The sequence below is a fragment of the Barbatula barbatula genome (genome assembly GCF_947034865.1).
Source record: "Barbatula barbatula genome assembly, chromosome: 20".
Classification (NCBI taxonomy): Eukaryota; Metazoa; Chordata; class Actinopteri; order Cypriniformes; family Nemacheilidae; genus Barbatula; species Barbatula barbatula.
Window position 1 is genome coordinate 11,153,013 of NC_136783.1, and position 23,299 is coordinate 11,176,311.

Here is a 23,299-nt window from a genome sequence, read left to right on the forward strand (position 1 = left end):
AACATAGCAGCAATCTTTGGATAATGAGATGATTACAAACGCAGCTGCGGATTCCCTTCTATTAAAAGCACACTGAGCAGATTTCCCTCTCTTTTTTCAAACCCTTCAAGATAATGTAGAATTGAGGAAGCATATTGCAAAATTAACTCTAGTCTTACTTCGCCTGCAGTCGCACACACACACAAGGCACAAGGATATATCAACACTATAGGTGCTGTTGTGTCCAGCTACAGTGGGCAGTCTTGCTTTAAGGCATGTGATGCCTCTCCTTTCCTCTCCCACTCGCGAGGCGTATTGTCATACACACAAACACGCCTGCACGCACATTGGCGCACGCACACCAGTCAGTGGGAAGAGGAGAGACTCGTACTGAGTGGCTTCTCAATGGGAGGAAAGAGAGGAGAGACGGAGAGAGCAAGCGCGTGTGAGAGAGAGAAAGAGAGAGAGAGAGAGAGTAAGTGAAAGCGTGCTACACAGAAGTGCCGTCGCGTGCGCTGGAGCCTCCATCTGTTTGCCAAAAGTGAAGAGGGAAATTAGCTTGTAATCTTTCAGAAGAAGCATTACCTTCAGAGAAGAGAGAGAGTGAGGGAGGCTGAGGAATAGGAGGAATGTTGCTTCTGTGCTGAATTACATGTGACATGTCAAGCTGCTCGTCTCTCCAATCCAAGCTAGTTTCTGACGTTTCACAGCTCCGAGGGGAGAATTTGGTGTTGGGTGCTTGACTGTGTTCAGAGGATTGCTGGAAGACTTACGACAAGCGGGAAACTAGGACTGGAGAAGGGCTCGTCGTCTTTTTAGTTTGATCCGAACAGGAACTTTGCTGGGGAGCTCTTTTCCGAGAGCATGGATGGATATGTGACAATGTTTGCCTGAGGATTGTTATAGGAACGGTTAACGCAAATTCCTTTGGCATTCTCCTGATCACATCGCACAGGTAAGACTAGGTGTGAGCATTTTATCACATTCAAATGAAAGGGAAAGCCAGTTTGACCAGATGTGACGGCGAGTGTCTCGGCACAGGTGTGCGCATTTTGGAGATGGCAAACTAATTCAAAGGTGACACATGCTTGCATTTGCAAAGATTCCGCATGTTACGATTTTGTACATATCTGTTTTGTTTGGGTTGATTATACAGATGCTCGCTTGCTGATCAATGATGTCGGGAGTTATCTGTAGGTTCAGTAAGGGGAGATTAGATATTGAATTTCCCGTCAATGCTTTCTTAGCTCAGTGGTGCTACTGTTACATCATAGGTGCAAATAAAACATTCAACATTTTACTTAAAATAATGTACAGTGTATTCTGTACAAATAACTAACAGTCTATCTATCGTACAGATGTTGAAACACATTAAAAGCATTATAAGACGATGGATTCTAAACCTACCTCACGTTTTAACTGAGCATATACTTGTTAACCCGCACAGTATTTATTATTATAACTGTTGTTAACAGTTTATCTTGTTATTAAATATCGCGGCTGCGTGCAGGGAACTGGGCATATTCTGTGGTGATGCGTGCAGGTGTGTCCGCGCGAGCGCGTGTGGAGCGCAATGGGACGGTCACGAGGACGCGGATCATAAAGTAAATATGTGTATGATTTATCGAGCAAGCGCGGATGATTTATTAAGTCAATGCAATAATTAGGCGATAGATCGCGCCATTAAGCAGCTGCTCTGTACAAACTCCCGGCATTTCAAACATCATCATCATGAAGGCGTGACAAGCGCGTTCAATATCTACATATGCCACAGTAAGCGTGGCATCAGTCATCAAAATGACCTCTTTAAATCCGACAGTGATTGTTTCCACGTGTCTTAAAACATCATCATTCTCTTCTGCGTATGACTCGCTTGAATGCGTAATATGTCTTTATACCTCACTGTGTTGAAGAGACAGTAAGTTTGCGCGACAGTAAGTTTCGCAGTCACAGAGAACAGTAGTCTGGTCCTCTGGGAACAGTTCACATTTCCACAAAACTGCAGATTAAGAAGGCTTTAGCGGGGGAATGGAGATTACAGTGTGCTGTTAATAATTATATGCTTAATTCTGAGCTCGATGAATATTCATTTGAAATTTCAATGTCATTTGAGGGTACGCTGAGTGATTCTCCTGTCAGCTTGAAGGGTGCAGGATAACTCCAATGTAACATCCATTACTTAAACACTGTTTGCCATTTAAAGTGATGGAGATGTTGGGAGTTTTGCCATTGAGGACGACGCTGCCGTCGAGTGGTTAATACTGTTACAGATTTCAGCTTTTTGCTTGTTTATGCAGATTTCAGCTTTTTGCAAGTTAAACTATTCATGTTCTGTGTTGTACCCCTTTTTTTCTCGTTTTTCCCCTGTAAAGCTGCTTTGGATCAATGCAAATTGTGAAAAGCGCTATATAAATAAAATTGAATTGTGATTTTAAATATGGAAAGTTGAGACAACTATGAACTAGAAGTTTGCATGTTTAATATGTAGCCTAAGTGAAAACAATTGCTTTGTTTATCTCAAGTCAAGTCAGATTTATTTATATAGCGCTTTTTACAATTTTCATTGTTACAAAGCAGCTGTACAGGAAAACATTGACTATAATCAAAACATATAAGGTTATGCAAGTCAAAACACAGACCAAATATCAGACATACTATAAATCCCTATATGCAGCGTTAATTAAATAAAACTATAAAATGCTTCAGATTAATGTATCTATTATCTATTATTAGAGGCATATTTTGCGTCATGCATGAAAGCATTTATGAGTTAGCTAGTTTAATTTGTGTTGCTGTTTCACAGTCATATACAGTACATACAGGTTATGCATTGGTTGTGAGGCATAAATCGTTAACTAATGCAAATAAGGCTTGTTCCCTGTGGATTCATTAGTTTGTTTTTAATAAGTGCTAGTGATCAGCCATAGACTGCCTGAAGTGGTTGACATCTCTAAAGCAATGATAAATCTTGTCATACTTTAATACTGCAGTGCAGTGCTATGTTTACATAAAAATAAACGTGCAAGAAAACATTATTGTAATAATTCTTGGTGATGGGTGTCAGATAGAATAAACATTTGCTTTTATCTTTTGTGTTGGTTTTGTTTTCTAGCCAGCGCTCCTGCCATGTCCTGGTTCCTCGGTCTGTGGATAAGTGTTAGCTGCCTACTGCTCTGCCACGCAACTTTGTACGAGACCATCCAACAGCATCATGTGACCCGGCCAGGCCGCAACGCCATACAGATTCTCGGTCAGTTTCTTGTTTACTTTGTGTCTGAGTATGGTTCTTTGTTCTCTTGGTTTGGAGTGTTTAATCTTGCTGTTTGGTTGATGGTGTTGTATAAAGCTCTTTATAAAACCCTGCTGGGTTTGTTGATCGACACCTCACACAACGTAAGGTCACATTTAAGTTGCTGAAGGTCATGTGGTTGTTTTTAGCTGCTCCAAATTTCATACAGTTCCGCGTCATCACAAGCGATGCTCAAAACTGCCTTTGAAACGCTTACAGAACTTTATGCTAGGTAAAGAGTCATAATATGCTTTATCCTCTTCTCCTGAAACCACGTGCCATTCTCTGTGGATGAATGCTTAGTTACGAGCCCCACCTTTAGTCATGTTGTTTCTGAAAAGAGATTTGTGTAAAAATCCCCCCTCTACCAGCCCAAAAACGCTTTGTTCTTGCTTTTCCACGAGTGACTTGTTAAGGGTTTTGGATCATGAGAATCCTTATCCAGACGGCAGCAACACAAGTCTGCCATTTGTGTGTGTGAGACAGGCTTGGGGCTAAACTCTCCTATCAGTATGCCGTGAATACGAACAGCTTTGATCACAGAAGCTCTGGTGGAAATGACAATTTACGTCTATCGCCCGTTCTATGGAAGTATTCAGCAATTAAGTACTGTTTCGCTGCAGGGGGCCAGAGGAAGAGAGACAGCAAGGTGGATTTCCCTTCAACACTAAGGATGCAAATGATAGCATTGTGGCATGCTTTCAAGTGATGCCGAAGCTAAGAAACTCGAAAGCGATTTAAAGTTGTGCAAGACAGATTACTGCCTGCTAAATATTTGCAGTGTTTTGTTTAAACTGTTCAAATGCCTTTATCTAGTGACTGACAGTAATATTATTGTACTGAGTACTGGTTCACTTAATAATAATAAAATTCACATGTTTACATCCATGCTGTTCCAACTCTGTCCTCTGTGAAGCATTAAAGGAGTTATTGTATAAGATGCTCTTTTTTGCATTGAATATGAATGGTGACCTCAGCTGTCAAGCTGGAATTTCAATATATGTTTTTTTTCCATGCTTTAATAATGCATTTACTGTATGATGCTGTTTGTGTGGAACAAATCTAATCTGTGATATAGGTTTGGATGCATAAATACTGTCTGGATTTTCAATTGAAGAAATGCATTTTATTATTTATAGCTGATCAGCAGTTAAAGGAAGTGAACTTATTTTTAATAAATGGGATGCAATATGGAGACAAGCTTCATATCTCACAAAGCACTTCAAACTCATTAATCCAATACAAGAGCGAGCAAGAAAAGTGCGAAGAACGTCAGAAAGACCCCACTGAATTTTTTACGTCGGGCTTCCAGGTTTTTATCTAGAGCATGGTGCCAAAAGATGTACAAGCAAGTGCTTGCCCCATAGTAAGTGTTTTGTGAATAATTTAAGTGGTCGGCTAACCAACAAAGAGTCAACACCCCGTTCACTGCATATGGAAAAGTTAGACACGTTGTGTGAGAAATCACATCTGTGGTTTTGGGAAGGTCAGAAGGTGTTTGGTAAGGGAGGTTTGTAGCTTTTAAACACACTTCCAAATACAGATGCATGCACACATGTATATTTCAGCTGTCGACACCTTTAACTCTTATTTAGATGAAGTGCTTGCTTAAACAGTAGTTTGGCAGATTTTCAGAAGTCCATGCAGAAGGTTAGAGACTTTTTCTTCTGGGAGATTTTTTTACATAATCACGAGTGTCTCTATGACCTATCTGTTGTTGTTGCGTTTTTTCCCCAATTTGGCTTTAGGGGCCACGATGTGGCAAATTTGGCTAATTCGTATGAATTTGTACGATCCCATTCATACATTTTACTGTAGTATGATTTGCTTTCGTGCAAGTGACATTAGGGTAAAGGGTGGGGTTAGAGGTGGGGCTTCAGTATTGTTTTTTTCTAGTAATCGTACGTTTTGTACGATTCACAACGCATGAATTCATACGAATCAGCCACCTTGTATTTTCTAACAAAAGCACCAAGATATGGTTTTATATAGCAAAGTGGTTCCCCTATGATTACGAGCCAAGAATCACTTTTAGTGCTATGTAACACCTTGAGATCAGGTTGAAATATATGGTCACCATTCACTTTTATTGTTTGTAAGAAAGACTCTCTTTTGGTAAACTTTGCCTTTAAGGCTTTGTGTATGGTTGTAATGGTTTGATAATTTTACACCTATTAGATGAACCAGACTTTTAATGGAGCCTTTAATACGATTCCTTTATAATGACGTAGGTGCAAAGGCATGGAGCAGGGTAATTAGATGTCACTGAGCTCACTGAGCCTTCCCATAATACCCTAGTTTTGTTGCTAACCGAGTCAACAAACTTTAGGAGCTGCTTGTATTGGCAGCATTGTTAATTGACTTTCCTAATGTCAGATCTGCAGGCAGCAATGGCTGCCCTTCAGTAACATCTAGCTGCGTGTGTACTTTAGAGAATGATGTCTAGATTAAACTGGTAGAGTAAAGTAAACTCGTATGATGAGGAGTTTTGATGAATGTGTCCTTATTGAAACGACAATAGCTTTTTAAATATTTTAGACCAAATATAAAGAGGATTTGAAGAGATTGAAGCTTCTGTGTCTTAGTATCTAAAGTCTGTTTTCACTTTCATACTGTATGTATTTATTTTTTCATATTCTTGTTTTATCTTTGAATTTTGATTACTTTGATTCTCTGTAACTAGTAAATGAAAAAAAACCCACATACTGTTTATCACTAATATCACATGAGGCCATCAATGTAATAATCACTTTTCGGAACCATTTTATGGAAACTATGATTAATCTTAAATTAAAATAGATTTTGTAATTCTGAAAGCATCCCCAGTTTGAGAAGGCCTTTTATTATAAATAGATTTCCCTTGCCTGGAGAGAGATCTAACATTTAAATTTTTTCTTCCTTGCCCCCTTTTTTCCACGGCGCTATTATCCAGCAATCAAAGCCTATTAAAACAAGTATCCGAGATTAAAAATGAGACTGGGTTAAGGAAAGCAGAGCATGATTCATTTTGAAAAGCTGTCATCATTTATTTAACTGTGAAACATCCCCTCCGATGATTTTTGAGGACAAACACTTTATATCAATGCCAAAAATGAGTCAAAACCCAGATATGAGAGGACAGCACGTATTGCTTTATGGTTTAGACGTAGGGGTTTCAGCTTAACCAGGAGCAATTGTATTTCCATAATCAAGGTGGAAGTTTAAGTGCCTGAGCCAAAATCTTTTGTAAACGGTGAGATGTGAACTGATGTCTTTGGCACTGAAAACATTTTCTAGGAAGGCAGTAATCTCTCTCCGTTCTCTGTAAATTACTAGTTATTATTTAAGACAAACTCAAGATGGAAATAATTCTATAAGTATTGTGCTGAACACTGGGTAATGCGTTGGGAGATCCTTCTCTTTTTATGATCAGGGAAGAATCTTGCTGTTGAGGAAACAGAAATTATTGAATTATTGTTTACCTTTAGGTGTGGTTAGTAATAAATTAAACTGATCAATTATTTTTTGCCAAACTGGTATAGTGGTAAGTGCATGTTCTCCTAAAACATTGTGTTGTGGTCCTAGTGCAGCTTTTAGTCCAGGTTGAGATCTATTTCTCTCCTTATTAATGTGCAAAAATAACCAAAATGTAAAGACGTAGTTTACTAACCCTCTTGTCATTTCGAACCTTTATGGCGGTACTCGTTGACTTCCATTGGTTTTGTGTCCGTGCATAAGTCAATGGGTACCGCCATTGTTCGATAACCACCCTTCTTCCAAACATCCTCTTTGTGTTCTGCAGAAGAAAGAAAGTCATACAGGTTTAAAGTGACAAGAGTGTGCATAAATGATCCCAGAATTTTCGGGGGTGAACTTTCCGGCTAAAGTGAAAAGTTTATCTGCTGATGCAATGAATCCATACCCTCTGTGGTCAGCTTTAGCAATACAGTTAGCTAGATCATTATACAGTTGTGGATGATGGATACAGAAGCTGTCAGGTCAGAGGTGTTCTCTGTACAAGTGTAATCCTCCGTGCATTTCAGGCATTTCACAATACTGCTGAAATCGGCTTACCTCCGATAACAGGAACTTGACTTGAATACTAAAATGAATTTGGTAGCTTTAGATTCCTCCTCCCATTTTTTGAGAAACGACCCAAAAACCCTTCCCCCGTCACAGCTGAGGCTTGTATTGAGTAACGAGTTGAGTCGCTCCACTGCTCCATCACCTGTTCAGGCACCGGCTCCAAGACGTCCGCATCCCATGAGCCCATGCGGGACGGGCCCCTGCTCCACTCTCAGTCAAGATTGATGGCGGTCCGATTCCGGGCAGCCAATTCTGGTCTCTCAAGAAATAATCCACTACATTGACAGATGAGCAGAATGTGACATGACACAATCCCAGGCTGCAGTGCTTCTCCCCCACCTCACTCCTTCTCGGCCTGGACCGATCTGGGTTTGGCCAGGTACACCGGCTGCAGGCATTCTGCTGAATTTTTCCCCGGTTTGCCAGAGCCGTAGCCCAGCAACAGAGAGAGAAACTTGCCTCATCTCTTTTCTCATTTATTTTCTATGCTTTCAAAAGCTCCCGGGAATGTGAATTACCAATATAAAAGAAGCAGGTCGGGTCGTGGTTGGGTTTTATTCACAGTTGTATGCTGGCGCAACAAATTGCAACGGCAGAATATAAGTCAGATTTGCTCCTGTTGTACTGGCATCACATTGTTAAACATCTGTTAACCACCCAAATGAAATTGAACCAGGTGCGGACGCATAAGTTATGCCGCTATCGTAGCACAGCATCATGTGTGTAATCTTTATTGGACCCTGTAGGTCTTGTGAAAGCTCTGTCTGGAAGTAAAACCTTGTCAAGGTCAGGAATCATGCAGACATCCGAGTCATAATGAAGAGACATTAACAGCCGATACTGGCATATTTCACTTCAATGCACATGCTTATCTTAACTTTTCTCTGTTTGTGCTCTAAGTGAAGCTTTGGTGTTAATGGTAAAAGGCGAGAAATTATATTCAAATAAATATTTGAAACATTTAATAACCCATGAGGTGGTGACTGCTCAGCCTTGAGATGAATATTTTAATTGAACATAATTGATCAAAGACAATAAATAAGCATGTCAAAAGAGGATTAAAATGCTCACTATAATGCTCAATAGATAAATATTGAGATTATTCTGTTAATTTGCATTTTATTGTAAATAATTTACCACCAGCTAAAATATTGTCTTTATAGCCACATTCGTTACAAAGTCTCAATCTGCCTTACAAATTTTTTATTTTTAATGTCATTCCTTGACCGAACACAACATAAACAAAATGAAAAATCACGTCTACTATAATATTGAAAACATAATATTTAGTAGTCTCAACACTTTACTGTAGTTACTGGGGAACATATTAAAAAAAAGAAATGCTTAGAATTTTAAATGACAAATTGAAAGGAAAAATAAGATTTTTGCACGTCTTGGTCATTAGTTAACCTTGCTAAATTGTTTGTAATAAATGTAAATTGTTTTGCTTTCATTGAAACAAGTTTTTTTCAAGTCAACATTTCACTAAATTTTCTGTTCTAAAAATATAATATGTAATAAAAAAGATATAATTTGGAGATGTACATGTAAATGAGTCATATATAATAATTTGTACTGTTTTATTTAGCTAAATCTCCATATCCATCATAAACATAGTTTTAACATAAAACTGCAGGTTACTTTACATCCTTAGTATCTTATGATGTCATCAATGATGTCACGAACTGACACTTCCCACTAAATCCGACCCAATAGCTCATTATTATAAGCAAACCGTTGTGAGTTTTAGTATAGAGACACTTTTAATCACTGGTTTTTACTTGCTTAATAGCATATTTGTCTCTTTTTATTTAAAAAAAGTTACAGGCTGTAGCTTTAAATTACGCATTTTCTTTAGTCAGATTAATAATGACAGACTGAACAAAGGCTTGCTTTGGAAAATAACAGAGTTGAAGTGTTTGTGTGTGGCTGTTTTATTGTGAATTAATCTGATTAATTTCACACCTACTTTTAATTGTGGCAAAATAATTAGAATGGGGAATTGATGATATAATGCCAAATTTAATTGAATGCAGTAATCTGATTTCTTAGCAAATTGGATGAAGGAGAGGCTGGAATGATCCACACTCAAACCGTCAGTTTTCGTCTGTTTCAAAATATACTCTGAATGATGTACACATTGTCTCGTTGTAACTAGTATGGTTGTCAAGGGTGGTATTAAACTGATTGTTTTGATAAAGTTGTTCATTCATTTGTTTCATGATGAAAGTATTTTTAAAAGAAAAAGTATTTTTTATTTAATAATCGGGCCGACAAAATTCAAGCTAATAGATTGTTTCTTTTCTCTTTACACCTTACGACTTACTGCTTTCCTTCCATCCTTCCATCCCTCCAGACTTCCTTCTGTGTCAGGGCTTCCCTTCAGACTTTCTGAAATCCGTCTCTCTTTCTCCCTGACGTCTTCCCCGATGCCCTTCCCCTTCCTCCTCCTCTTTCTCTGCTTCCTTTTTTTCTCTCAATTTCCTCATCTCTATCTGGCCTTCAGACGATTTGTCATGGATCAGATGAGACAATTTGTCATGGATTAGTGCTCTTAACTGTGTGTGTGATAGTAAAGTCAGTCAGTGGAAAAGCTGAAGAATCCCATTACAGTTCTTTTTATGGTAGTGTGTACTTGTGTGTGCACCTGCATTTACAGACGTGTTTGTCTGAACGATGGCCGAGGGGAAGCAGAACTGGCATGGTATACAGACCTTCACACAACTATTTCATACTATACAACTGCTGAATCAATCGGAACTGTACGGGCAGGGACGTTTTATCACTGTATCAGACACGAGAGACCATTGTTATGCTACATGGTTTGCATAGTTTTTGCGCCAGATTTTCCGAGCGGCTTTACTGAACCTCTGCATGGAGCATATGCTATGAGCGCATTGTTTGGATTTCTACTTCTAAATAATGGAAATATTCACAAATATAGATGACAAAAGATAGCGTGACGTGATATCCGTAATCTTTCTCCTGGTGAGCACATGCCGCTCAGCAACAGCGAGATACGGCGATTATTCATATTTACAAAGCAAAACTGTCATTCAGAAGGATGAAGCCCAGCGTGTGCATTTAAGGATTTCTTTACCAAGTGCAAGGAGACGGATCCGGATTAGAGACCTGTTCTCTTATCTCAGCCTCCGTCTGTACAGAAGGTGGGCATTGAGGCTCACTCCATCACCGCAGGCTTATTCAAACTATCTCGATATGTCTGCACATATCTTACAGGCGTCCAGCTCTTTCTCAGAAATGTACGAGCTTGCACACACACCCATATCATCATGGAAGAGCTTTGTCTGTGATTCGTGCCAGAGACTTGATAGCATTTGCATTTTAGCATTTAGATCTAATTACATGCGCTAATTACGGCTGAATCTGACTCACATCTTTGTTTGGCCCCGCGGTTGAATTCTTAGAAGCGCTTTCAGGAAAATAGAATGTTTGGAATGAGAAGTGGAGATATGGAACCGCAGTACAGTCTGACCACTTCCGTTAAAGTCAAGTGATCCCAAACACCGAATTAGAATACATGAGCCATGTGAAATGAATCTCAACCCACAAATCATAGCAGGTTAGAGTAAGACTGCTGAAAAGCTGCTATGAATTTAGATTTTAGTCTACCACTACAATCTACATTTTGTAATTTATATTTGAGTGCACAAGCATAAAGAACGTTCTGTTCAGAATTGTTCCAAATGTGGCGATCTGCTTCGCCACTGTATGTTCTCCCCTCTTTTATTTTGGAAATTCATAGGTGACCAGTGTCTCCACAATTGAAGTTGAATATGCATATTTTCATTGGCATATTGGTAACTGCATGATACTCTTAAGACACGTTTACACCCAGGAAGATAACCGTAGAGTTATTAATATTATTTTAAAATTTAAGGGAATAGCTGCAGTCTACAACACTAACTTTAAGAATAATGATAAAGAGAAACTAAATCATTATGATCACTTTCAGATTTTTTAATTCAAACATTGACAGTCAATCAAAATGCCAAATCCTCAAAGTTCATTTTGTATTTATCTTCTGTGTAGTTATTATTCTCAGTGAGAGCAGGTTTTAATAAGCAAACACTGTAAAAAATACATTTTTGACGAGACTAGCGAGTCACAAGTGAGGGCAACTGCGAGACGTATTCTTCCAGTGGAATCAGTAGTGGTCATACTGTGAAGCCTGTACTGATGGTAATCACGGACAGTGGCATTCGCCTCTAGTAGGGAAGAGCTGTCCGGAGCCGTAAAACTGGATAAACACTGCTCTCCTCGTTGAAGAGTGTGTTACGGAGGCTACATCCCACCACAAGGGGAGGTTACATGTGGAGACACTAACATGGTCACACCAGTGGGGAGAATAATATGTGAGAAAATGTGTCAGCCCGAATAGGTGGACAAAACCCAGGTGGGACAACCACCGGCGGGGAGGTCACAGATTCACCAATTTGGAAATCAGGAGTGAGGAATTCAACATACGGGACGACCCTGCAGGGGCGTCACTATGTATGGGGCAATAGCCCTAGTATCTGGGTCCACCTGAGCAGGGGTGACTCTACCAATACTGTACTCGGTTTCAACAGACCGCTCCGCCCGGTCTGTATACCAAAAATGCCAATGCTAGTAATGGATGGGATGCCTGCACTTCACCCTAAGGGGGGAAGTAGGGAAGCTATATAGCGCGATAGACTCTCCTGAATAGGGGACAAGGCGCTTTCGCAGATGTACGCCCAAGCCAGATGCCTGTCCTATACGCCATTGGCATTTAAGACACGGGCTGACACTGGTTCCACTCGGAGGTTGTTAAACCTTGCGAAGGTACTGGGCGTAGCCCAACCCGCAGCGCTACAATGTCTGACAGAGAGGCGCCCTGAACCTGGAAGGGATTGGTGGGAACCTTGGGCACGTAACAGGACGCTCAAGATAATGCGTGAGTTAGGAAGACATCACGGTTTGGAGGACGGGTTCGATTGCACCGTTCGCCAGAAGCGCGGCAACCTCCTCCCAAAGCACGGGGGCATTCTTTTCTCGCACCGAGGTGTAGAGGATGCCCGAAACTTGGGAGTGCGCCTGGTGAACTGGATCACATAACCGAGACGAATCGTCCTCTAACCAGCGTGACGGGCTGGTGCCCTGCCAAGCGCCCAAGAACCATGACAGTGGAACCAGAGGGACGATCTGCTTCACCGTGCCATGGGGGCTGGTTCGGTGGCTGACAGTGCGGTCCATGGGGAGGTTGATGGCTCTGTTGACTTACCTGCTTGTTGTCGCTGCCCGACGCAATGTCTGGTGGAGGTTGCGGCCGGCAGCTCGGTCCGTCCCAGACACCATTGAGTCGAGAGTGCTGTGGAGGAATGTGTGCACCGGGCCTTGAAAATCATCAGGCCGCGTCGCCTCTGAACCGGCATTGGGAAGGCCGGGTCGGGAAAAAAAATGTTATCTTCCCCGGGTTCCTCCCGTCAAGGCCGCTTAGAGGTCCTTTTAGCAGCCTGCCGACGGGGAACAGATGCCTTCCTCCGCGAGGGTCTGTGTCCCGGGTGAGCCATCCTCTGGGAGGGCCCTGAAACCACGAGTCCAGCCACAATGCCTTTCGGGGAGGGTGCGTGTAACAAACTCTTTAGGGTTTGCAGCTTGCTGCCGAATCGACCAGGGGAAGTCTGTTCAGAAGGGATAAGTCCGCTGCTCCACGTCGTCCACGTATTTCTTTGTTCTGTTAACACAAATAAATATATTTGTAAGAATGTTAGCAATTTTCAGTTCTGTGACATCATCCACTACCATAGCCATTTTATTTTTTGTTCTTTTGAACACAAAGTGAGATATTTTTAAGTATTTCGGAACATAAACAGTTCTGGGGCACCTTTGACAACCATTTCATTTTCCTATGGCAGTCAATGATGTCATAAAATTTAAAATTGCAAACATTCTTCCCAAAATCTTTCTCTGTGTTCAGCAGAACAAAGCAATTTATACAGGCATGAAATGAGGTGAGGGTGAGTAAATGATGAGATAATTTCCATTTTTGGGTGAACTAGCACTTTAAGGTCTGTTTAAGGTCGTGAGTGCAATTAGCGCTTTGTCTAAAAGTGTGAAATTCAAGACTTCTTTCACTGTTATTTTCATGCACCACACATGCAGACGATCACACACCTGATGCACATTCAAAATATCTAACCCCAACTCCAAACTTTAGTTAACTGTAAAGTCCATAGTAGAATGCGGTTGTCACACTCATAAATGAGTGAACTGTGCGTGTACAGAACAGGATTAAGCACTTAAAGGTGACAGCCAAATTTGCAACAGTTTGTACGTAGCTATAATGTTTTTAAATTCTACCAACATAGGCAACTCTCCACTGTTGGTCTTGAAACAGAGCAATAGAGTTTCTTTGGATGGATGCTGCCACGGATAGATTGGACCAGTTGATCTTCAATATCTAATTTGATCAGGAACTGTCAGAATTGATTATTTTAAATGTGACACCTAAGCTGTAAACAATCTGTACATCCCTCAGTATCACAAGATATGTGCTTCTCTTGTGTATCATGCACAAAATATACACCATAATTGTCAGTGATGGAGCGAACATTGACAGAGCAGCGTTGCAGGGTTACCATTTTCTTAGGTTTTATTCCTTCCTTTGTATTTTTGTTTTCTTTGCAGTGAACTCTATCCTTTAGGGGCATTAGTTTGACTAGAGAAACATTTATTGACTGGGGGTAGTTCAAAGTGGGATTCAGGTCCAGAACAATCCCCTCCATCTTGCCATGGGTCATGTTTTTTTCTCTGGAGCAAATTCTTTTTTTTCAACTGTATTGTTTTCCATTTTGAAAGAAAACCATGAGCCTGTCCAAATCTCGAAATCATTACTCATGTTCCAGCATTCAGCTTGGTTTAATATATATAAACACATTTCGCCAACGTATGCCTGGACTGGAGGAGAACATTCTACAAGCACTTGTGTAATCTTGTGTTTAAAAATGCAGTTGTTAAAGGAACGTTGGTGTTTCGTTTGTGTGACACGCTGTCTACATAAAAACATTAGATTTTTAGAATGTTTTAGTTGTCAGTACGTGCAGAAGTTCAAATGGATGACATTTATTTTTAGGTTTCTTTCTATACTGTATTTGTGTACAAACATTTACATTCACAGACAAAGCAAAACATTAAAGTGTCTGCTTGTTTTCAGGTTGCCTTTATTTGATTAAATAATGACAGATGCAAAAAAGGTGCTATTTTTGTCACACGCTAAAACAAATTGCAAACATAGCTGGCCAGCTGAAGCGTTTGTTATGCGTCTTCTAAGGACTTGCTTGATTGTGTTATGTCGTGTGCGGAAAAAACAAAGCGAGACTTGCTTACGGTCCTCTGCAAAATTACTTAGTCAACAAACACACACTTCACCCCGGGCCTTTCTGGTTATAATCTTCCATACAGCTTTTCTCATGGCTTTATTCCCATTGTTTTAGAGCCATGACTTACATGTATCACTGTCTATTTTTTTTGCTGCTGGATCAGAGAAACACAGCACTGAGATTTCTGTGGGTTTTCATGGCCAATTTAGCAAAGCTCACTGTGGGTATTTAAAAAAAGCATTATTTATTAGAGCTGGATTCAGACAGACACTGAGAGGCTTCTGTGCTCCTCTTTTCTTTTCTTTTCTTTTCTTTATTTCTCTTGGTACAATAGTGACCTTCTCTGGGAATCAGCGTGGCATGTTTCAGTTGAAGTGTGCCGCATGAATGTACCATTTTATCCAAAAACAACCAATGCAGATAAACTCATAATAGCTATCTGTAAACACAATTATTCATAAATTACTCATATAAAGCACAAACACCACAATTGCTATTACATATTTACTGCAAGCTACTACTTGCTTTTTGGTTTTGCTTTCCCATCAAAGTACATTTAAGGTGCTGTGTGTAATTTTTTGGACGATCTATTTAAAGAAATGCAATATAATATACATGACTATGTGTTCAGAGGTGTATAAATACCTTACCTAATGAAGCGTAATCTGTTTTTATTACCTTAGAATGAGCTATTTCTATTTACATACACCGCAGGTCCCCTTACATGGAATTTGCCATGTTGTTTCTACAAAACTGCTCTACAGAGCACAATTCGCAAATACCTTATCTCATTCGGCAAAGATGACAAAATCTTCTGTGTCAGCCACTTGATTTCATAGACTGGACATTTATGCATAAGTCTATTTCTTAACATTTCAAATAAAAGTCTTGTCTCTCACAAAATGTTCACTGTCCTCCCCTTTATTCTTTCAGTTTACCACCAGCTATATCCCAGAAGTCTGCAGGGCTCTGTGCTCTTGATGTTGGGGCACAAGCGGCATCTCGGTGTGTAATATCTCCTCTGCAGATAGAAAGAACCTGCAAAGCACTGATTACAGCACCAGCGAAAAACAGGCTCTGAAAATTTAAGGTGAAACTCTCGAATGGGTGCGTTACTGATATATGATATATATCATCCCCCTAACGCTTGTCATTTTCTTCGCATTGCTCGTCCGTTCTGGAGCAGGAATGAAGCAATTACGTTTTTCACTCTTCGCTGGTGAGGGCAAAACAAGATGGCATTTTGCGATCCCTCCAACTTTTGAATACATTTGAATTGTCACGCCACATCCAAAACCCACGAAGGCTGGAGAGGGTTCGGGGCCAGCCTTGACAGTCTGTTGTGATGTGTTTATGTGTGCGTGTGGGTTCTGCGCGGAGGTTGTGGAGAAGGCAGGGAGGAGTTCTCATTAAGGTGGTGTGTGTTTGTGTTGCGTGACAGGTCTTTGCCTCTTCCTGACATTGTGACACTTTCTGTGACATGGAGGAAGAGAGAGGATATAGAGAGAGAGAGAGAGAGAGAGAGAGTGTGAGGAGGAAATGAAAAAATGAAGAGAAACAGAGAGAGAGTGAAGGTAGCAGCTGTGGATGTTGGTAATGTGTCTTGAAGTGACGTTCTCTGAATTTTTTCACGCACAAAGGTGACATTTTCGCATCAAGCAACATACATAAAGATGGATGTCTGTGACTCATGTCTGTGCTTTAAAAACACCTGCAGGATTTAACTGAGTGTGCCATCTTGTGATGGTTCCCTCGAACATTTTGGATCGTTGAGTCCTCATAAAACGTTTTTATCCATGTCACACAATCAATGTAGATTATTGTGTTTTACAACAACAATGCAGTGTTCATATAAAAGTGATTTTCACGGTACATAAAATCAACTTTTTTCAAATAGAATCATAAAAATCTTTCTCAGTCCAACACCTCCCGTTTCAATTACATCCGCACCTTTGACAGGTTCTTCATTAGACTCAGAAATTCTCCTTTCGTCTTGATGCGTTGCTGAAGCACGAGAGATTTCTTAGATACAGATCTTCGCTCTCCACTGCACGCGTGCACGGATGTGAAGAATTACTGCTCTGCTGGAATTAGCCTGAGCACCACTTCAAGTCCGAATCAATGAAGGGGATTTAAATTACACTTAACAGATGAAAGCCCCTTCACCTGTGATAGACACTCTATCCAACCACCGCGTAATGAGCAAACGTGCTAAGAAGAGCCTCACTGGTCGTGTAAGAGCCAATTCCTCGGGTAACGTGCGCAGATTTTTCCTCTTGTCCCTATAGTCCGTCTGTAAAGGCACATAGATACGATTTATTTGGTTGATTGTTTTTAACATTAGACTTGCACGGAAGTGTACTTGCTGATAGAGCTGTTTTATTTGCATCGCACTGTCTGCATTGTTTTATCATCAGATTCACTAAAGGAATTATACAAAACAAGGCAGTGGCACAATCTTGTTGCTCAGTTACTCTTTATAATGACTGCATCCAGATGTTTAAATTGTAAAATTGAAAAAATACATTTTATTTGTTGCATACAGTTATATATGGTGCAGTATGCAGTGAAATTAAATCTGACCAACTCTACAGACTGTATAATAATAAAAAAAAGATGAAACTAAAATATGATGTAAATGATGTAAAAATTAAATATAGACGGTTTTAACGGCAAGATAAACAAAGATATGCATAATAAATGTAAATGCATTAATTTATGAAGTGGATACAAAAATATAAATACAAAAACTTAAAAATATATAAAATGTATTGACCACTTCATAGGACGTAAACAAAGCCGGTCCAATGCTGGTCCAGAAGAATTTCTTGTTTCAGCTTTTTAACACTATACAAATGTTTGAACAAAATTCAACTAACAGAACATTTACAGTATAACCGAATAAAAATGTTAAATTAATATCTTTAAGATTTAACTATATATTTAAGAGTTAAAAAATAAAATAAAGTGCTGCTGGAACCAGTGTGAACATCTTGCAAAGCGGTGTATCAAATCAAAAATGTGAAATGTAAAACTCAATTATTAAATATATATACACAAACTATACACAAAGAAAATATACACAAACAATCTCTTTTAAATTAGATTCTGCTTTCCATCTGCTTTCCGTGAGATAGAAAACCATAGTTGTCAGGCAAGTAGTTCAGAGCATTGGGAATGAGGTACAATCTATAATGAGCCTAATTTACATACTGAGGGGGCGTTTTTTAACTGAAAAGAATGACAGTGTCTTCATTTAAATACTCAAGACAAACACATTTAGCACCTGGTTCAACTAGATACAAATGGTTACACAGTAAAATATCTGGTGCAGCTGTTTAGTGATTTTTCCCCTATGTCAATGTGAGGACATAAATAGAGCCATTTTATGCATCATCCACCCTAGACACACGACGACATGCTCTGAGTATGTAGACCTTATCATGGTCATAATGGAAGTCGTTCTTTAAAGGCAAATGCATAAATCGGATCACGCGATGTAATGCGATACCACAGAGACAGACTCAGATTAATTGGTTTAAAAGCTGCTCTGACGCTCCCATCGCTTAATCCCGAAAAGGCCCAGATAAAACGATGCTCTGGTCCGTCTAGGATTACATCTTCTGTTCAATTTAGTTTTAGAGGAAACATAAGCTAGCATGAGTTGCAGTTTCGGGGTGAAACGCTAGCCGATATTTATTATTCAGGATTGAGCGCACCGTCCGAGAGACTAAGGAAAGAACGCGCAGGCGACACCGGCCAAGAGAAGATGCACAAGATCAATCCATGAGAAATGACTAGCATCTATCATTATTTGCAGATGCGGCTCTTGGGAGACGCACGGACTCATCATGGAGGGCCGTGCTGTTCAGGCATTTACATCATTGTGTGTGTAGGTGTGTAGACAGATGGTCTTTATTTGATCAGGGACGGTAGTAATGGCAGGGGAGATGGTCTAAACGAGTACCTGTCACCAGGACTCATGAGTTGGCCATCATCTCAGCATCCCCTGCATAAATATGTTAACATTGTTAAATGGGCCACGGTGTGCAGCTGCCCAGCTTAGGGTGGCACTGCCAGGCACGTTGGGCGCCAAACCATTGACGCTGTTTGGAGCGGGTGCGCGAGTGTGGTGATGTCAAAATCAAACACCTGAGAGTCTTTTAAAATGATTACATATGCAAATGATACGTCATATAGCTTGTTTGTCAAAGGTGGGTGATGAATCATCGGATAGTATTGAAAGAGTCAGTTCGTCTGTGCTTTCATGTTTGCGGAATGGCAAACATGTTTTCTCAAGCCCGGTTTTTGTCTTGTCCTCTTTTTCTCGGAATGTATAAATGTAGTTTAAACCAGTCGGAGCTTGCTGGTTTTAGCTGGTTTATGCTGGTCTGGCTAAGACCTGTTCTTAAGCAGTTTATTTGCAGCAGCATCACATTTGTTCCAAACGCATTTCTGTAATATGTAAACAAACACGCCAAACAATGGCAATGTATCAAAAGTATTTACATTATTATTGTACATTCAGGCTTTCATGTGATACGCCAGGGTTCGCATTCATGCCTTATCTAGTCACGCCCCCAAATCCATTGTGAAGGTTAGATTTTAAAGGCTAGAAAATTGGACTCTTATCGCCCTTTTTGGTTTTATGAGATGTTAGATTACACATCTTACCCTGAGCGATAGACAGAAACTAATCTGTAAGCTTTGTAAAAAATGCGGTCAGGCCAAAAAGATGACGGCTCTGTCGGTCTAAATCATGATATTAGTTCCTTAATGGCCCGATATAAAGCGGCGTATCAGAGCGCTGATTTCTGGCCCTGGTGACGGGCGGACAGGAGCGTGAACATTTCGAAACCATCATGAGACAGCTCACCCATGACACAATGAAGGAGACCTGTCAGTTCTAGAACCCTCTGCCATTTTTATCACTACGGATGAGTGTCATCTTTGCCCCATAACTGAGGCAATTTCAGGTAAACTGGAGGCTTAGTCGCGGACTGCATATTTATCAATATTGTGAAGACAAATAGGAAGCCGGAATTGCTGTCCATGGAGATACGCAATGGTTCTCCATTAATCGTATGGACTAAGGTTATCTTTTTGCTCCATATGTGTGATTTGTGTGTCTCTACACACGTGTGCGTGTCACAGAAAGCCATTGTCTTTTTGGCAGCGCTATTATACTCTATAAATAACTGTGTAATTAGCAATTGAATGGTAAAGAGAATTCATTTTCAATGCTTTTGAATCACACACTGACAAATTTGCCGTCATTATATGTCAGTGAATCCTAATTGACTGAATCCATTGACAATGGTGTGATATTTATAGGGCTGATCCGTGCGCATAACGCTTCGGCAAATTCTCTCTGGTTCCAAGGTCATGAACGATAACTTCAATCCAGCCAGGTGTGAGCACTAAAATGAAAGAACCATAAGATTGCACATGTGTTCAATAAAATAATGAGGCATAGAGAATCTTTCCATAGTGTTTGTTTGTATGAAGTGTATTTGTAATATGAAAGTGACAATGTACAGTCATTTGTCTACAGTCACGGCCCTTTTGAACATTTTGAAATATATTGTTATATATTTTTTATGTAATACAGTGTAACAAGAAAAAAAATCTTATTTCATTCATTTTCAAGAGTAAATATTTTGTGGTTTTCAGGGTCCGTCTTTGGTTTATGGAGTGTCCAACAACAGGTTTTGGTACATGAATGGTGTACATAATAATATGCAATTATTATTACTTTACCTCTTGACTGGCTCAAACGTGCAAGTAGCCCATTACACATAGTGACACAAACCTGACACGAAACCGAAATTAGAACGACAGATGACTCTGTTTTTCCCATGCCAATAACTTCGTTATTCGTCCACGTTCGGCTTTACAACTTGGCAGACTGCATACATTCACACACAGCAACATTACACACTGCATGAAATGTAAAGGACAATGTAATAGTTACTCTTTAAGCTTTATATAAATGTTAATGATTGCTTGTTAGACAGCTGTAATGTAACATACACAAAATATTGTTATATGGAGACATAAAACCAGCATTCGATTCGTTAAATATCACTTTGAGTTAGTTTTACAGTCATTATTAAAAAAGATGTCCCTGCAGAATGAAAATGATCAGAATTAAGAATTGCAAAAGATATTAAACATCATTGTTAAAGTGACAGTTCATCCAAAATGTTAATTCCTTCATTATTTATTCACGCTCATGTCCTTCCAAACCTGTGCGATTTTGTCTTCTGCAAAACACAGCGCTGTCGAAACGCTACAAGATATCGTACCAGATTAAATCACACTTGATAAACTCCATTGTCCATTTTACAAAACATTTCGATAAAAATAAATTGTGTTTGGTAGACTGAGTGAAATGATTTCATTTGTTCCGTTTTCCTTTCTCTCATTCTAACCCTCACTCCTGCCTGCTCGCGTTCTGTCTGAAAACTTGCATTGAGTTCTCACTTTCCACACAAGACCTCATGCGATGACAAACAGACACAGATGCATCATTCACCACAAAACAAAATAAGATCGGAAATGCTCAAAACAATGGCTCATTGAGACTCATCGCTGTCAAATGAGTGATTTCAAAAACCCTTTGTTAAACAGCACAATGCTTATTGTGTGTTTGTCAGCAGTCGTTGGCCAAACAAAACATTTCGATTCATTTTGCATTTGGCTCAGCCCTGCCAAACGAACTCTAATCACTGTCCAAACTGAGAAAAACGAAAAACTCCTGCACATACTGTTATTTGCTCTTAAAAAAGTAGAACCCTAGTCATGCTTCTGTTTATAGGCCTGAGAGAGGGCTCTGCCTCTCTCTGTATGATAATTGTGTCTTGCTGCTCTTGCAGCCAGTGCGAGCGTTTCTCAGCCAAGAGAATGTGTCAAGCATTGTATTTAGTCGCTCATTTGTGCCGGTCCTCTGGTCTAAATCCAATTTATCAGCCGTAATGGACTACAGAAATTGTCACTTTAAACAGCCGTCTGACGGCGGTCGGGCTAAAGCAGGGATGGTGCAGAATCATTCGCTTCTTAAAGAGTAGATGGGAAGATTCAGGGCATCTTGGAACACATGTTAGAAAGATTCATGGATCCAGTAGCAATACCATCATCTGCCACTTCGTTCGTCACTGTTTTCCTGTTGATACAGAAACATGTTTATTTTGGCAAAACCCCAAAAATTCATTGTTTGAGTGAAATGTTGCTTTAGAAACAACAAGCTTAACGTATAAGTCACATCAAAAAGATACACAGAGAGAGGAAGAGAAAGGCAAATAAGTTTCTACTTTTTAGAATGTGAGACATTTCCAGAGTCTAATTTATAAAAGATAAAGTAGAAAGGAACGGTTGGGCATTGCAGGCCAAAACCTTCCAACTGAATGTTGTAGTTTCTGCTGTATGACAGAAAGTGGCAAGTCTTTTAAAGGACCAGTCTATGAAATGTAGTGGCATCTAGGGTTAAGGTTACGAATTGCAACCCATGGCTCACTCCACCAATCACCCCTCCGTTTCAAAGCACTACTGTGGCTGACACAGAACTAAGATGTCATCACAGGTGTTCACAGACGACACAGATGTTTTCGCTTCTTTGCCAAAGGAGATGACGTATTTATGAAGCGCGCTCTATAGAGCATTTTGTCCCGTTAGGTCTGATGTAGAAACAACATGGTGAATTCCATATAAGGGGACCCGCGGTGTATGTAGATAGAAATGTATCATTCTAGTAATAAAAACACAACGCTTCATTATGTAAAGTCTTTATACACATCTGTAATGTATATTAAATTACATTTATGTCAATAGATCCTCCAAAAAGTTACAATAAATAATGACACAGTAGTATTAAACAGACCACCCTGAAGAGATTACTTGGAAATTTGTGTAGATTTATTAAAAATGTTGGTGTATCACGTGAGTATTTCCTCCTAGGAGGCATTTATTGTTTAATTGTAATAAGCACAGTATTCCAAGCAGACTGATAAAACCAGGGAACCCAGAATCACCAAAAATAAAGCCACATTTCCATTTACGGTTTTGAGAAAAGTCTTGGCATTTTTTGTGTACAATATGTTTCAGACGGTCCGTGGGCGTCACAAATAAAGCTGAGAATAGTGGCGCAGTGACCGCGAGGTTTCAGGCACAGTTTTACTGAGCAGTGTGCTGGAAAAAAGTAGACTGTTCCTTCTGTTTCACACTGCAACATTTTCTCTTCCAAATAACAGTTGAGCTGTTAAGCAGTGTGTGTGTGTGTGCGTGTGCGTGTGTGCGTGTGGGTGGTTTGTTTGCAGATGCGCACTGAGATGGTTATTGTCACATACTGAGGATACCTGCAGTCACGGAGGGCAATGCTGTGTCCGGGACAATTATGCGTGTGTGCATGTGTGTGTGTTATATGGAGGGATGCAGCTGTCAGTTGTCAGATTCTGTTGTGATGAAAAGGGAATGAAAGAGCAGCAGTTTCTCTTTCTCTCTCTCCCCGTCCTCACGATCTTCAGCGCCAAATGGATTTTTAAGGTTGACTTGCTCGCTTAGAAGACTTTTAATCTTTTCATTGTTGTTACGCTTAAGTCGAAAG

General features: G+C 39.9%; 1 protein-coding gene across 3 annotated transcripts in view; it reads left to right on the top strand.

The window, feature by feature from the left end:
- The first annotated feature begins 303 nt into the window (after positions 1 to 303).
- The window catches only part of tafa1b (TAFA chemokine like family member 1b), a 112,049-nt gene continuing 89,053 nt past the window's right edge, over positions 304 to 23,299 (top strand). The window contains exons 1-2 of one of the 3 annotated variants that reach the window (XR_013788103.1): positions 304 to 934; positions 3,092 to 3,229. Coding sequence is in view for 1 of the 3 variants with exons in the window: in XM_079483652.1 (XP_079339778.1) it covers positions 3,106 to 3,229 (124 nt within the window). In the remaining 2 variants the exon portion in view is untranslated. The remainder of the gene's footprint in view (positions 935 to 3,091; positions 3,230 to 23,299) is intronic. The other 2 variants (XR_013788104.1, XM_079483652.1) reach the window with 2 other exon arrangements.